We start from the raw sequence: 16,526 nt of genomic DNA, 5'->3' as shown, positions 1-16,526 counted from the left end.
ATTAAGTCCATCTTGTTTAATGTGTCATTTAAAGCTTGTGTTTCCTCATTTATTTTCATTGTGGATGATCAGTCCATTGGTGAAAGTGGGGCATTAAAGTCCCCTACTATGATTGTGTTACTATCGATTTCCCCTTTTATGGCTGTTAGTATTTGCCTTATGTATTGAAGTGCTCCTATGTTGGGTGCATAAATATTTACCATTGTTATATCTTCTTCTTGGATCGATCCCTTGATCATTATGTAGTGTTCTTCTTTGTCTCTTGTAATAGTCTTTATTTTAAAGTCTATTTTGTCTGATATGAAAATTGCTACTCCAGCTTTCTTTTGCTTTCATTTGCATGGAATAACATTTTCCATCCCCTCAATTTCAGTTTGTATGTGTCCTTAGGTCTGAAGTGGGTCTCTTATAGACAGCATATATACAGGTCATGTTTTTGTATCTATTCAACAAGCCTGTGTCTTTTGGTTGGAGCATTTAATCCATTTACATTTAAGGTGATTATGATATTTATGTTCCTATTACCATTTTCTTAAGTGTTTTGGGTTTGTTACTGTAGGTCTTTTCCCTCTCTTGTGTTTCCTGCCTAGAGAAGTTCCTTTAGCATTTGTTGTAAAGCTGTTTTGGTGATGATGAATTCTCTTACCTTTTGCTTGTCTGTAAATGTTTTAATTTCTCTGTCAAATCTGAATAAGAACCTTTCTGGGTAATCTTGGTTGTAGTTTCTTGCCTTTCATCATTTAAAATATGTCCTGCCACTCCCTTATGGCTTGCAGTTTCTGCTGAAAGATCAGCTGTTAACCTTATGGAGATTCCCTTGTGTGTTATTTGTTGCTTTTCTCTTGCTGCTTTTAATATTTTTTCTTTGTTTTTAATTTTTGATAGTTTGATTAATATGTGTCTTGGCATGTTTCTCCTTAGATTTATCCTGTATGGGACTCTCTGTGCTTCCTGGACTTGATTAAATATTTCCTCTCCCATGTCAGGGAAGTTTTCAAAGGTAATCTCTTCAAATATTTTCTCAGTTCCTTTCTTTTTCTCTTCTTCTTTTAGGACCCCGATAATTCAAATGTTGGTGCATTTAATGTTGTCCCAGAGGCATCTGAGACTGTCCTCAATTCTTTTCATTCTTTTTTCTTTATTCTGCTCTGCAGTAGTTATTTCCACTATTTTATCTTCCAGGTCACTTATCCATTCTTCTGGCTCAGTTATTCTGCTATTGATTCATTCTAGAGAATTTTTAATTTCATTTATTGTGTTGTTCATCATTGTTTGTTTGCTCTTTAGTTCTTCTAAGTCCTTGTTAAACGTTTCTTGTATTTTCTCCATTCTATTTTCAATATTTTGGATATCTTTACTATGATTACTCTGAATTCTTTTTCAGGTAGACTGCCTATTTCCTCTTTGTTAGGTCTGGTGGGTTTTTACTATGCTCCTTCATTTGCTGCGTATTTCTCTGTCTTCTCATTTTGCTTAACTTACTGTGTTTGGGGTCTCCTTTTCACAGGTTGCAAGTTCATAGTTCCCATTATTTTTGGTGTCTGCCCCCAGTGGCTAAGGTTGGTTCAGTGGGTTGTGTAGGCTTCCTGGTGGAGAGGACTAGTGCCTGTGTTCTGGTGGATGAGGCTGGATCTTGTCTTTCTGGTGGGCAGGACCACGTCTGGTTGTTAGTTTTGTGGTGCCTGTGAACTTATGATTTTAGTCAGCCTCTTTGCTAATGGGTGTGGTTGTGTTCCTGTCTTGCTAGTTTTGTAGCATAGGGTGTCCAGCACTGTAGTTTGGTGGTTGTTGAGTGGAGCTGTGTCGTAACATTGAGATGGTGATCTCTGGGAGAGCTTTCACTGTTTGATATTACGTGGAACCAGGAGGTATCTGGTGGTCCAATGTCCTGAACTCAGCTCTCCTACCTCAGAGGCACAGACCTGACACCCAGCCAGAACATCAAGACCCTGTCAGTCACATGGCTCAGATGAAAAGGGAGAAAATATGAAAGAAAGAAAGAATAAAATAAAATAAAACAAATAAAGTTATTAAAATAAAAAAAAATTAAATTTTTTTTTTTTGCATTATACGGGCCTCTCACTGTTGTGGCCTCTCCCATTGTGGAGTGCAGGCTCCGGACGTGCAGGCTCAGTGGCCATGGCTCACGGGCCTAGCTGCTCCGCAGCACGTGGGATCTTCCCGGACCGGGGCACGAACCCGTGTCCCCTGCTTCGGCAGGTGGACTCTCAACCACTGTGCCACCAGGGAAGTCCTAGAGAATTTTTAATTTCATTTATTGTGTTGTTCATCACTGCTTGTTTGTTCTTTAGTTCTTCTAGGTCCTTGTTAAACGTTTCTTGTATTTTCTGTATTCTATTTCAAAGATTTTGGATCATCTTTACTATCATTATTCTGAATTCTTTTTCAGGTAGACTGCTTATTTCCTCTTCATTTGTTTGGTCTGGTGGGTTTTTACTTTGCTCCTTCATCTGCTGTGTGTTTCTCTGTCTTCTCATTTTGCTTAACTTACTGTGTTTGGGGTCTCTTTTTTGCAGGCTGCAGGTTTGTAGTTCCCATTGTTTTTGGTGTCTGCCTCCAGTGGCTAAGGTTGGTTCAGTGGGTTGTGTAGGCTTCCTGGTGGAGGGGACTAGTGCCTGTGTTGTGCTGGATGAGGCTGGATCTTGTCTCTCTAGTGGGCAGGTTAACGTCTGGTGGCGTGTTTTGGGGTGTCTGTGGCCTTATTATGATTTTAGGCAGCCTCTCTGCTAATGGGTGGGGTTGTGTTCCTGTTTTGCTAGTTGTTTGACATGAGGTGTCCAGCACTGGAACTTGCTGGGCGTTAAGTGGAGCTGGGTCTTAACTTTGAGATGGATATCTCTGGGGAGGGCTGTCACCGACTGGTATTAGGTGGGACCAGGAGGTCTCTGGTTGTCCAATGTCCTGGACTTGGTCATTCCACCTCAAAGGCTCAGGCCTGACACCTGGCTGGAGCAGCAAGACCCTGTCAGCCACACGGCCAGGTACGTGGGGAGTTTCTTGCTTTTTGGGAAGTCTGACATCTTCTGCCAGCATTCAGTAGGTGTTCTGTAGGAGTTGTTCCACATGTAGATGTATTTTTGATGTATTTCTGGGGAGGAAGGTGATCTCCACGTCTTACTCCTCTGCCATCTTGAAGGTCCTCTCACTGGCTCTTTTCTGTAAGGGGCCATATAGTGAAGTTTATTTCCGTGATTTGATATTGTAACTTCCACCAGTATATTAGTAGTATATTATTATATATAATGTAATTATAATTACTATAATAATAGTTACTCCATAGTAATAATAATAATTATATCACTATAATAATATACTTACATATGAAATACTATATATAAATTTATATATAACTATTACATCTTATTATAGTTGTAATAAGTGCTTTTTGTACATTATCTATGTTACCCTGGGAGATAATAATTTTTTTCTTCCCTTTGTGAAATATAGTTCAGAGAGATTAAATAACTTGATCAAGGTCATATCACTGATTAGTTGCAGAGAAGAGACAAGAATCCAACCTCACTAGTTATTTTCTCTCATATCAAGGATCATCTCCTTCAATATCTCTGAATCACGGTTTCCTAATCTGCAAAATGCAAACACTGCAGATAAGAGCCCATCTCCCAGACTTGTGATTCAGAATATTTCCCTGTGAGAATTTCTAGATACACAGTGAGTGTTCAGTACCATTAGTTGACTCTGAATACATTCAAGGGATATGACTTGTATATAACATTTGTGCAAATTTAATTATACACTGTAAAAGCAGTTTACTAATAAAAGAGTCCTTTTCTGAATGCTTTTGTAAAGCTAAAATGAATACACCCCCCATTAATTTACATTCTCTGTTAGGAGATTTTGATGTATTGTTTTTTCAAACATCACACCTGTTTACCCTGCCTTAGCACACCCTCCTACTCTGCCATCTGCTTTGTCTGGGAGTATTCCCCGGGCTGGTTCTGTGAGATGTATTACCAGGAACCAGGAGCAGGCTGTGAAGCCAAGAACACTGACTTAGGAGTTAGACAACTCTAGCTACTCATCTTACCACAGTGAGCCTCAGTTTCCTGATCTTTAAAATGATGGAATTTTTAAAAATAGGAAGGCCTTCTAGTTTCAGCTCTAATATGTAAGAAGCTTGAAAGTCATCACTCCCATATAACAAGAAAAAAAAAAAGCTGAACAAACTGAATGTCAGTGACTTTTCCTGGACCTATCAGAGAATTGAGGTCACAGGGAAAGCCATCACCCACAAAACTGGAAAGACAGGTGAATACAGGAACTCAAAACTAAGATCTGCTTATTGGGAGCAGAAGCTGCAAGAGCCATAAACTGGAGGAAACACTTAATGGGTAACTTGGAAGAATTGCTGGGAGTAGAGTTTAGGCCAGTGTGAGAGTGAGAAACTCCTGGGGCCACAGTCTTAAGGACCGCCCATATTTTTGTAGGTTTTACCTCCAAGGATCCCACCAAGTCTTCTCATGGTAAAAAGCCAAGAAAAACTTTTGTGCTTCTGACAGGGTTAGGGGAAAAGTTAATTATTTTGAACTAGAGTTCCAGAGTATTCACCATGACAAAGACCTGCACCGCAAGGGAAAAGATTTTATCGGAGCCTTAGCCAATGTGGAGAAAGGGATATTACCCAACTCCAGGCCCCTCTAGCCTTCCTGACTCACCTCAGGGGAAAACAAAAAGTTCAGAAACACTGTGAAGGTCGTAGTATGGGGACTACTAAAAGACCAAGCCTTAATCACAGAATAATAGAACACTTCCACTGCCCATCACCTGACCCCCACATCATCAGGCATCCAGAAAACAGTGGATTACAGCTGAAAGAGCTGCAAGCTACACAAGAATGCGTTTCTAGGGAAACCAGTGACAAAAAGGGAGACACAAACACGTATGCTAATGGAAATTGAAGCCTCTAACACATGGCAAACATCAAACACAGCCCAACTCCTAGCCAAATTAACACAAAATCTCACACTAAATGTTCTTACTACCCAAATAAGAACCTCAATAAGAACTTCTCACCCAAAAATTACAAGTCATGCTAAGGGGAGAAGAGTTCAAAACTAGTTGAAAAGCTAGTTCTTTGAGAAGATCAATAAATTTAATAAACCTCTAGCCAGATAACAAAGAAAAATAAGAGAGAGAACACAAATTACTAATATAAGAAAAGAATAAAGGGTCATTATTACTGATCTCATGGACATAAAAAGCAAATAAATGAATATTATGAACAACTGTATTCCTACAAGTTTAGATGAAATAGACTAATTCCTTGAAAGACTCAAACTATACCAGAACTCACATAAGGAGAAACAGTCTGAATAAGCCTTGTATCTATCTTTAAAAATTGAATCAATAATTAATAACCTTCCAAAACATAAAGCACCAGGTCAGATGGTTTCACTGGTGAATTCTACCACACATTTAAGGAAGAAATGATACAAATTCTCTACAATCTCTCTAGAAAGTCGAAGCAGAGGAAATATTTCAGAACGCATTCTTTGAAGCCAGCATTATCCTAATACCTCAACCAGATGAAGACATTATAAGAAAGAGAAACTCTAGACCAGTATCTCTCACCAAAATAATTGTAAAATTCCTAAACAAAATAGAAGCAAATTGAATTAAACCATGCATTTAAAAGAATTATACATTATGACCAAGTGGAATTTGTTCCAGGTAGGTAAGATTGGTTCAACAATTAAAAATCAGTTTATGCAACCAACCACATCAAGAGGGTAAAGAAGAAAACTTACATGATTATATTAATGGATGTAGAAAAAGCATTTGACAAGGTCCAACACCCACTCATATAAAAACTCAGCAAACTAGAAATAGAGGGGAACTCTTCAACTTGATAAGAATATCTACAAAAAACCTACCCTAACATTATACTTAATGGTGAGAAACTGGATGCTTTCCCCTTAAGATAAGGAGGAAGACAAAAATGTCTCCTCTTATCACCCCAATTTGTCATTGTGCTGGAAGTCCTGGCTAGTACAATAAGACGAAAAAGGAAATAAAAGGTATACAGATTGGGAAGGAAGAAATAAAACCATCTTTGTTTGCAGATGACATGTTTGTCTCTATGGAAAACTCCAAAAATATCAACAAAAAACTCCTGGAAATAATAAATGATTATAGCAAAGTTGCAGGAAACGAGGTCAATATACAAAAGTCAATTACTTTCTTATATACTAGCAATGAATAATTGGAATTTGAAATTAAAACACAATACCATTTGCAATACTTAGGAAGGAAATACTTAGGTACAAATCTAGCAAAATATGTACAAGAGCTATATGCAAAAACAGAAGATCTCAAATAAATGGAAAGATAATCAATGTTCATGGATTGGAAAGTTCAATATTGTCAAGATGTTGATTCTTTCCAACTTGATCTAAAGGTTCTACAATCCCAATCAAAATCTCAGCAATCTATTTTGTGAACATTGACAAACTGATTCTACAATTTATAAGAAAAGGCAAATGACCTAGAATAGACAGCACAACAATGAAGAACAATGTTGGAGGATTGATGCTCCCTAACTTCAAGATTTACTATAAAGCTGTAGTAATGACTACAGTGTGGTATTGGTGAAAGAACAGACACATATATCAATGGAACTGAATACAGAGCCCATAAATAGACCCCCACAAATATAGTCAACTGATCCATGACAAAGGAGCAAAAAGGCAATTCAATGGAGCAAGGATATCTTTCAACAAATGGTACTGAAACAACTGGCTATCCATATGCAAAAAAATTAATAATAATCTAGACAATCTAGACATAGAACTTATGTATTTCACAAAAATGAACTCAAAATGGATCATGGACCTAAATGTAAAATGCAAAACTATAAAACTTCTGGAAGATAACATAGGAAAAATATCTAGATGAATTTGCATTTGGTGATGAGTTTTTAGATACAACACTTAAAGCATGATCCAGGAAAGAAAATATTGGTAAGTTGGATTTTATTTGAAGTAAAAAGTGCTCTGTGAAAGACACTGTTAAGGGAATGAAAAGACAAGCTACAAACCGGGAGAAAGTAACTATAAAATACATACTTAATAAAGCACTTCTATCCAAAGTATACTTAAAGCTCAATCATAAGAAACCAACTCAGTTAAATGTCAAAATATCTAAGACAGCTCATCAAGGAAGATATACAGATGGCAGATAAGCATATGAAAAGAAGCTCACCATCATTTGTCATTAGGGAATGGCAAGTTAAAACAATTATGAGTTACCAATACATGCTTATTAGAATGGTTAAAATAAAAAATCTAACAATACCAAACGCTGATGAGGATGTGGAGCAGCAGGAACTCTTGCTGTGTGGGAATGCAAAATGGTAAAGCCAGTTTGGAAGGCAGCTGGGCAGTCTCCCACAAAGCTAAACATAGCCTTATGATTCAGCGATCACTACTAGGTATTTACCCAATTGAATTGAAACCTACATTCACAAAAAAACCTGCATGAAAATATTTAAAGCACCTTTATTCATAATCACCCCAAACTGGAAGCAACCAAGATGTCCTTTAAAATATGAATGAATAAGCAAACTGTGGTACCTCCATACAATGAAGCATTAGTCAGCAGTAAAAAGATATGGGCTATCAAGCCACAAAAAGACATGAAGGGACAAGCCAATATGAAAAGGCTATATACTGTATGATTCCAATTATATGACATTCTGGAAAATGCAAAAACAAAGACAATAAAATAATCAGTGGTTGCCAGTGGCTCAGGGAAGGAAAAGGATAAGGAAGTGAAATGGGAATTTAAGGCAGTAAAACTGATCTGTATGATACTGTAATTTTGCTTACAAGATATTATGCATTTGTCAAATCCCATTGAACTATACAGCACAAAAAGCAGACCTTAAGGTATGCAAATTTTAAAAAATCATTTAGGAAGTTTAGGGAACCCCAGGGAGAAATGCAGACCGTGAAGAGAAAATCTAAGTGCATTACAAGTGTGTGAAACAACCTCATTGAAGGGAATTAGAGGGAAAGGTGCTGCTCTGAGTACCTTTGGAAATGAGAGGAGTCTGTAAGATGAAGTCAATAGGAGCTTCATGTGATCACTAGTGGGTAAGGTTGTTTCCCATGCGGTACAGGTTAACAATTCTGATACGCCTATATTTGTGTACTGGGATGGAACAATTCAGTCAATCAATGATAAATGGTGCGAGTGGGAGTTTACAGATAAAAAAGGGAGGAATTTAGAAAAAAAAGTAGGAAGTACACACACAATAATGTGTGTGAACAGCTTTGTACATTGGAGGTATTATTTATACATAATATTTATGCCCTGAAGGTATTATTTATTATGCATAAAGTATTATTACTTTCACATTATTTCATGCATAATTTGGACCAGGTACTTCAGAGGCGAGAGACCAATCCAAAAGCTCAGAATTTTTTCAGATACAGCTTTTAACAAATTTGTCTGTCTTCTGAAGTGCTCATTTAATTTGTCTAGACTGATTCTGTTGTATGTTCTATAGGAGCTGTGTACATCAGAGAAGCTTATCATAAATACATAAAGCAAAGGAAACAGGTTATTAAGAAAATAAAGTTGAAAAATATAACATAAACTGCTCCTAGATGATGCCAAAAAGTGTGCGTAGAAAGTAGAAAATTTTTCATATTTTGTTTGAGATACTACTAAATACCTGAATGTTTGCAAATACACGATCACATTTTTAGCACAGCATAGACTGAACATCTGGATATTTGAATTTTTCTCTTTCCAGCTGCTAGTGTTGATACAGTATACACATAGGCAAAGCCTCAAAGTTAAATTATTCCCAAATGCTTTTAACAGCATTTAATTAAAAATAAAATTTCATTCAACAACACCCTCGCCACCTTCTTTTATGTATCCTGTTTTTCGTATCTGCAGGAAGTGGAGGAGGGTGCACCAAAAAAGAATCTTTCTACTGCTCTTCAAATCAATAGAAGGCTTGATGAGTAAATACACAGAATTTCACCTTCAGATACACTGTTAACTTGCCTCAATACACAGGCAAATAATTTGCCACAGATTGAAATTTTGCTTTATTTAAATCAAACTTCCTGCCTATTAATAGCTGTGAAACACTAAAACATATTACTGTACCAATAAAGTGTTATCTAGTCGAATCTTTTTAATACACAAATACATACATAGTTGCATACATACTTACATGTATACATATATGCCACTGCAGAATCTCCTTTAAGAATTTAAGTAGCAAAATCAACAGTCAATTGATTTGAAGATAGAAATATGGAGCAAGTGAATTTCTAAGAGCCCTTCATATGCCAGGATTCCGTACTTTTACTTGTTCGATTTGTCCACACTCTCCTTCATTGACTTTGAACTGATAGCAGCAATATTTCCTGGAGCCAGGAAATTATAATTTTCTGCTTACCTCTGAGCACCCCTCTGCTCTCCCTCCAGCCCCACACATACAAATACACACAGACCCACCACAAATGGTTGCAGATAGTTTAGGATTTGTAGCGCAAAGGGAATGGACATAACACAACTTTCTTTCTTTCTCTTTTTCTTTCTTTCTTTCTTTCCTTCATACTGTGTGACTCATTCATCATTCTGTACAATTAGACAAATGAAAAGATTCCTTTGTTTTGACTTGATTAGCAGTTCTTTTCAGATTCATTATGTGCATGGCTGCAAGAAGAAACATGGTACCTTTCAGCAGCATCTTATTCGTCAGGAAATTCCTCCTGCCGTGATGCGTGGGTGGGGAGGACGGGGTGATGTGATCCAGATGCACAGGCTGCCCTTTGCCAGGAATGCAGATGTGTTTTATCTGCACATGCCCAGATGGTGACCCCTCTGGCATTATTAATGTGTCCCAGCTGCCAGGCTTCCTCCTTTGCATGCATGTGCCTCAATTTCACATATTTCATGCGTTTATTTATGAGGCACAACATTCCTACATTTCATATGTGGCAGTTATTATTAAAAATGAGAAGTTCTAACTGCTCTGGAAATTGATAAAGAATCTTTTAAATTGCTCTGAAATGTGGCCCTCATTTCAAAATGAGTTCTTATACAATTATTGAATTCATCATGCAAACTTCTGACCTTTCCCCTTGCATGCTGAGAAAACACGGCACTGGGTATCCACTTTAAAGATAGTTAAGAAATTAAATATTTGCATACACAATACATTATAATGATTTTTTGCTTTCTTTTTATTTCTGATCTCCAAGGCCTATATTTTTTTAAGTAGCATGTGTATAGATTTGAACATTGTTATTTACTGTTAATTAAATCTAGGCATCAAGTAAGAGAAATTTGGAATCTTCTAGAAATAGGTTGTACTTATAGACCTACAGGGAAAGAACTAGTTTTATACGAATATAGTCCAGTCATCACTTCAAATTGTAAAAGAGTGTAGCTCCACTGATTAGAGGAAATGGATTAGTCTTATAAATTTTGGCTTATAATCTAAAGTATAAAACATAGGAGCATGGTAGTTTCACTAAATTAAACTGAACTGAATCTTAACTTTTTATTTTAAAAAAAAACAGCATTTTATGGGGTAGATATAAAAGTGAATCAAATTCTTAAAACAGAAAGATGAAAAATGCAAATGAGAGATGATCAGATTTTGAAAGATGGAGTTTATGTCCATTTCCTCTTTTAATATCAGAAGTAATAAACTAAGAAAAAAGTCAAAATCTATCATTTATCATAGCTAACAATCTCTATGATCAGCTATGGGAAATGAATGATCTAGATACGGAGGAGATTTTTCAAGGGGCTGCACACTTTCATTATCACTAGTAGAGTCAAATTTGCTGACGCTGAGTGCTAAAGGAACATATCTTGAGTCCTGGTTACCTAGCATGTGGTTTGTGGCCCTCATGAAAACTACTCTACTTCCTTAAGTAAAGCCTGTTTTTCCTGTTTAGCTATATACATCTTTATCTCAATTTCAGAAAGAAAGGTGCAAACTCATTCATTAGCTTTGACGGTACCCACAAAGTAGAATGGAAAATTAAAGCAATGATCTGACTAATTTGGACAGAAGTAAAGAGTATTTACTCTTCCCTGGAAGTACTGCCTGTAATTTAAAGACAAAAAAAGTAAGTTATTGTAAGATATTTTTTCCTGAACTCTCCAAATAGTTACTTCAGATTTGATCTGTGTGTATTTTTGTTCAAATGCATATATATAATAACAATTGTAGTGTTCTCTGAAAGAAGATTTAGAGCCACTCTAAGAAGACTTCAGATCCAGGCCATTTATGAGATGAAGAAATAACAAGAATAAAAAGCCTGGAAGATGTCTTCTTATTTCACATGGAAAGAAGAATGGCTGTGGCCTTGGGCCTTTTTGGTTTAAATCTTGAAGTTCTATCAAATAATTTTGGTTATTGACTTTGAGACTATTATAACCAAGTTCTTATTAAAGGACCCAAAAATATACTCACAAACGTTTTTTTCTAAGCCACTTCTTTTTATCACGAAGATGAAGAAAGTAAACAAACAAATGATATCAGTCTTTTTTATACTCAGGTGACAAACATGTGACATGCGTGCTCTGGCAACTTTTCCCACATCACTGGCAGACATAATTAACTGATCATGATATTCTTTACTGCTAAACTAAGACCCGATCTCATAATCTCCCCAACAGAGTATTGCCAGGTGCCACCACCTATTAAAGTCTACACCTGAGACAAAACCTCTTTGCCAGCCTCCTCGTATATTGGTGCTGAGCATATATAGGTGGTTAGTCTGAATGTGATAAAAAATAAAAGATCAAAGGTTATTGCTATTGTGGTTTTTATAAGGAGGTGAGTAGCTGGCATTAGGCCTGATCTATAGAGTAAGAGTGTCACTATGGTAACCATAACAAGTCATTGACCCGACAGCTCATCAGCACAGTCTATCCTGCTTCCGGCCAAGTGGGATTGAGGCCAGCAAACTTAAAGGACCCTCTGAAGGCTACTTGGACTCAGGTCAGTGGTATAGGCCACAAAGGGCTTACACACAGAGGGACACGAAAGAGTCTGATCCATATCTGGGGCTGCCTGGACAGGGCACCAATAACTGAAGAGAAAAGACAAGAAGAAATATGGTGGGTTGAAGATCCAATCATCAGGGAAAAGGTAACCAAACAGTGGGGATGCGAGAGTAGCCCTGCAGAGCACAGTGAGACAGCAGGCAGGACAGTCCCAGATGCTGCTGCATCGACACCACTCCCTCCTTTGCCACCGCAGTGCATTTGTTTATGTGCTGTCATAGTAACAACAGCCACTCCGCTCCCTGTAGCTCAGTACTGCTTCCAGAGCACTTTCCCAGCTGTGATCTCGTTTGTTCCCCACCTCAGTCAACACAGGGGAAGCAGACATTGTGTCCCCCGATTTTACCACTAAAGTGCAGCTCATTTGTCCAAAATCACATAGCTGTTGCACCCTAAAGCTCCTTTCACCTGAAATATCTGTAGAAGGAGGTGACAGGAGATGCATATTTTGGATTATTTCCCATCCTAACGTTCAAATAACTGTGCCTTCCATAGCTGCACATTTACAGAGCAGCTTGCAGGTTGGTGGTGAGCCAGGTGCATGTTCCAGACAGGATGGTGAAGGTGGCTTCCCCCTGCCCCAGAGTAGCTTCTGAATCGTGTAATAGTAGATGTGCCATCAGGCCCTCGGTCACTGAAGGAGCCTTTCTGTTTATCTCTCTGACAGCTGGTGACCCTGTTGCAGATGTGGGTTGTCCCTTAGTTTTTCACAATAAAACTTCACTGGTGGTGGACATAGGAGAAGATGGTGGAAGAGTAGGACGTGGAGATAAACTTCCTCCCCACAGATACATCAGAAATACATCTACACGTGGAACTGCTCCTATAGAACACCCACTGAACACTGGCAGAAGACCTCAGACCTCCCAAAAGCCATGTGGAGGACAGTCTCTTGGTGCTCCAGCCAAGAGTCAGGGCTGTGCCTCTGAGGTGGGAGAGCCAACTTCAGGACACTGGTCCACAAGAGACCTCCCAGCTCCACATAATATCAAACGGCAAAAATCTCCAAGAGATCTCCATCTCAACACCAACACCCAGCTTCACTCAACGACCAGCAAGCTACAGAGCTGGACACCCTATGCCAAACAACTAGCAAGACAGGAACAGAGCCCCATCCATTAGCAGAGAGGATGCCTAAAATCATAAAAAGGCCACAGACACCCCAAAACACACCACCAGATGTGGACCTGCCCACCAGAAAGACAAGATCCAGCCTCATCCACCAGAACATAGGCACTAGGCCCCTCCACCAGGAAACCTACACAACCCACTGAACCAACCTTAGCCACTGGGGACAGACACCAAAAACAACGGGAACTACGAACCTGCAGCCTGAAAAAAGGAGACCCCAAATATAGTAAGATAAGCAAAATGAAAAGACAGAAAAACACAGAGCAGATGAAGGAGCAAGATAAAAACCCAACAGACCTAACAAATGAAGAAGAAATAGGCAGTCTACCTGAAGAAGAATTCAGAATAGTGATAGTAAAGATGATCCAAAATCTTGGAAATAGAAAAGAGAAAATTCAAGAAACACTTAACAAGGACCTAGAAGAACTAAAGAGGAAACAAGCAATGATGAATAACACAATGAATGAAATTAAAAATACTCTAGAAGGGATCAATAGCAGTATAACTGAGGCAGAAGGACGTATAAGTCACCTGGAAGATAAAATAGTAGAAATAACTACTGCAGAGCAGAAAAAAGAAAAAAGAATGAAAAGAACTGAAGACAGTCTCAGACACCTCTGGGACAATATTAAATGCACCAACATTCGAATTATACGGGTCTCAGAAGAAGAAGAGAAAAAGAAAGGGACTGAGAAAATATTTGAAGAGATTATAGTTGAAAACGTCTCTAATATGGGAAAGGAAATAGTTAATCAAGTCTAGGAAGCACATAAAGTCTCATACAGGATAAATCCAAGGAGAAACACGCCAAGATACATATTAATCAAGCTATCAAATATTAAATACAAAGAAAACATATTAAAAGTAGCAAGGGAAAAACAACAAATAACACACAAAGGAAGCCCCATAAGGTTAACAGCGGATCTTTCAGCAGAAACTCTGCAAGCTAGAAGGGAATGGCAGGACATATTTAAAGTGATGAAGGAGAAAAACCTACAACAAAGATCACTCTAACCAGCAAGGATCTCATTCAGATTTGATGGAGAAATTAAAACCTTTACAGACAAGCAAAATCTGAGAGAGTTCAGCACCACCAAACCAGCTTTACAACAAATGCTAAAGGAACTTCTCTAGGCAGGAAACACAAGAGAAGGAAAAGACCCACAATAACAAACCCAAAACAATTAAGAAAATGGGAATAGGAACATACATATCAATAATTACCTTAAATGTAAATGGATTAAATGCTCCCACCAAAAGACACAGACTGGCTGAATGGATACAAAAACAAGACCCTTATATATGCTGTCTACAAGAGGCCCACTTCAGACCCAGGGACAAATACAGACTGAAAGTGTGGGGATGGAAAAAGATATTCCATGCAAATGGAAACCAGAAGAAAGCTGTAGTAGCAATTCTCATTGCAGACAAAATAGACTTTAAAACAAAGACTATTACAAGAGACAAAGAAGGACACTACATAATGATCAAGGGATCGATCCAAGAAGAAGATATAACAATTATAAATATTTATGCACCCAACATAGGAGCACCTCAATACATAAGGCAAATACTAACAGCCATAAAAGGGGAAATCGACAGTAACACAATCATAGTAGGGGACTTTAACACCCCACTTTCACCAATGGACAGATCATCCAAAATGAAAATAAATAAGGAAACACAAGCTTTAAATGACACATTAAACAAGATGGACTTAATTGATATTTATAGGACATTCCATCCGAAAACAACAGAATACACATTATTCTCAAGTGCTCATGGAACATTCACCAGGATAGATCACATCTTGGGCCACAAATCTGGCCTTGGTAAATTTAAGAAAATTGAAATCTTATCAAGCATCTTATCTGACCACAATGCTATCAACTACAGGAAAAAAATCTGTAAAAAATACAAACACATGGAGGCTAAACCATACACTACTTAATAACGAAGTGATCACTGAAGAAATGAAAGAGGAAATCAAAAAATGCCTAGAAATAAATGACAATGGAGACATGAAGACCCAAAACCTATTGAATGCAGCAAAAGCAGCTCTAAGAGGGAAGTTTATAGCAATACAATCCTACCTTAAGAAACAGGAAACATCTCAAATAAACAATGTGACCTTGCACCTAAAGCAATTAGAGAAAGAAGAACAAAAAAACCCCAAAGTTAGCAGAAGGGAAGAAATCATAAAGATCAGATCAGAAATAAATGAAAACGAAATGAAGGAAGTGATAGCAAAGATCAATAAAAGTAAAAGCTGGTTCTTTGAGAAGATAAATAAAATTGATAAACCATTAGTCAGACTCATCACGAAAAAAAAGGGAGAAGACTCAAATCAATAGAATTAGAAATGAAAAAGGAGAAGTAACAGCTGACACTGCAGAAATACAAAGGATCATGAGAGATTACTACAAGCAACTCTATGTCAATAAAATGGACAGCCTGGAAGAAATGGACAAGTTCTTAGAAATGTACAACATGCCAAGACTGAACCAGGAAGAAATAGAAACTATGAACACACAAATCACAAGCACTGAAATTGAAACTCAGATTAAAAATCTTCCAACAAGTAAAAGCCCAGGACCAGATGCTTCACAGGCGAATTCTATAAACATTTAGAGAAGAGCTAACACCTATCTTTCTCAAACTCTTCCAAAATATAGCAGAGGGAGGAACACTCCCAAACTCATTCTATGTGGCTACCATCACTCTGATACCAAAACCAGACAAAGATATCTCAAAGAAAGAAAACTACAGGCTAATATCACTGATGAACGTAGATGCAAAAATCCTCAACAAAATACTAGCAAACAGAACCCAACAGCACATTAAAAGGATCATACACCATGATCAAGTGGGGTTTATTCCAGGAATGCAAGGATTCTTCAATATACGCAAATCAATCAGTGTGACACACCATATTAACAAATTGAAGGAGGAAAAACATATGATCATCTCAAGAGATGCAGAGAAAGCTTTCAACAAAATTCAACACCCATTTATGATAAAAACCCTGCAGAAAGTAGGCATAGAGGGAACTTTCCTCAACCTAATAAAGGCCATATATGACAAATCCACAGCCAATATCATTCTCAATGGTGAAAAACTGAAACCATTCCCACTAAGATCAGGAAGAAGACAAGGTTGCCCACTTTAACCACGCTTATTCAATGTAGTTTTGGAAGTTTTAGCCACAGCAATCAGAGAAGAAAAAGGAATCTAAATTGGAAAATAAGAAGTAAAGCTGTCACTGTTTGCAGATGACATGATATTATACATAGAGAATCCTAAAG

General features: G+C 37.7%; 1 protein-coding gene across 1 annotated transcript in view; it reads left to right on the top strand.

Annotated features, from left to right (window-relative positions):
* The window catches only part of RNF175 (ring finger protein 175), a 77,803-nt gene that overhangs the window by 20,202 nt on the left and 41,075 nt on the right, over nt 1–16,526 (top strand). Inside the window, 1 exon segment of the mRNA XM_065877206.1 lies at nt 12,758–12,804. Within this exon segment, the coding sequence (XP_065733278.1) occupies nt 12,758–12,804 (47 nt within the window).

The sequence above is a fragment of the Phocoena phocoena genome, chromosome 5, assembly GCF_963924675.1.
Source record: "Phocoena phocoena chromosome 5, mPhoPho1.1, whole genome shotgun sequence".
NCBI classification, from domain to species: domain Eukaryota; kingdom Metazoa; phylum Chordata; class Mammalia; order Artiodactyla; family Phocoenidae; genus Phocoena; species Phocoena phocoena.
The sequence above is the reverse complement of the archived record's forward strand: the minus strand, read 5'-3'. Positions and strand labels throughout refer to the sequence as shown.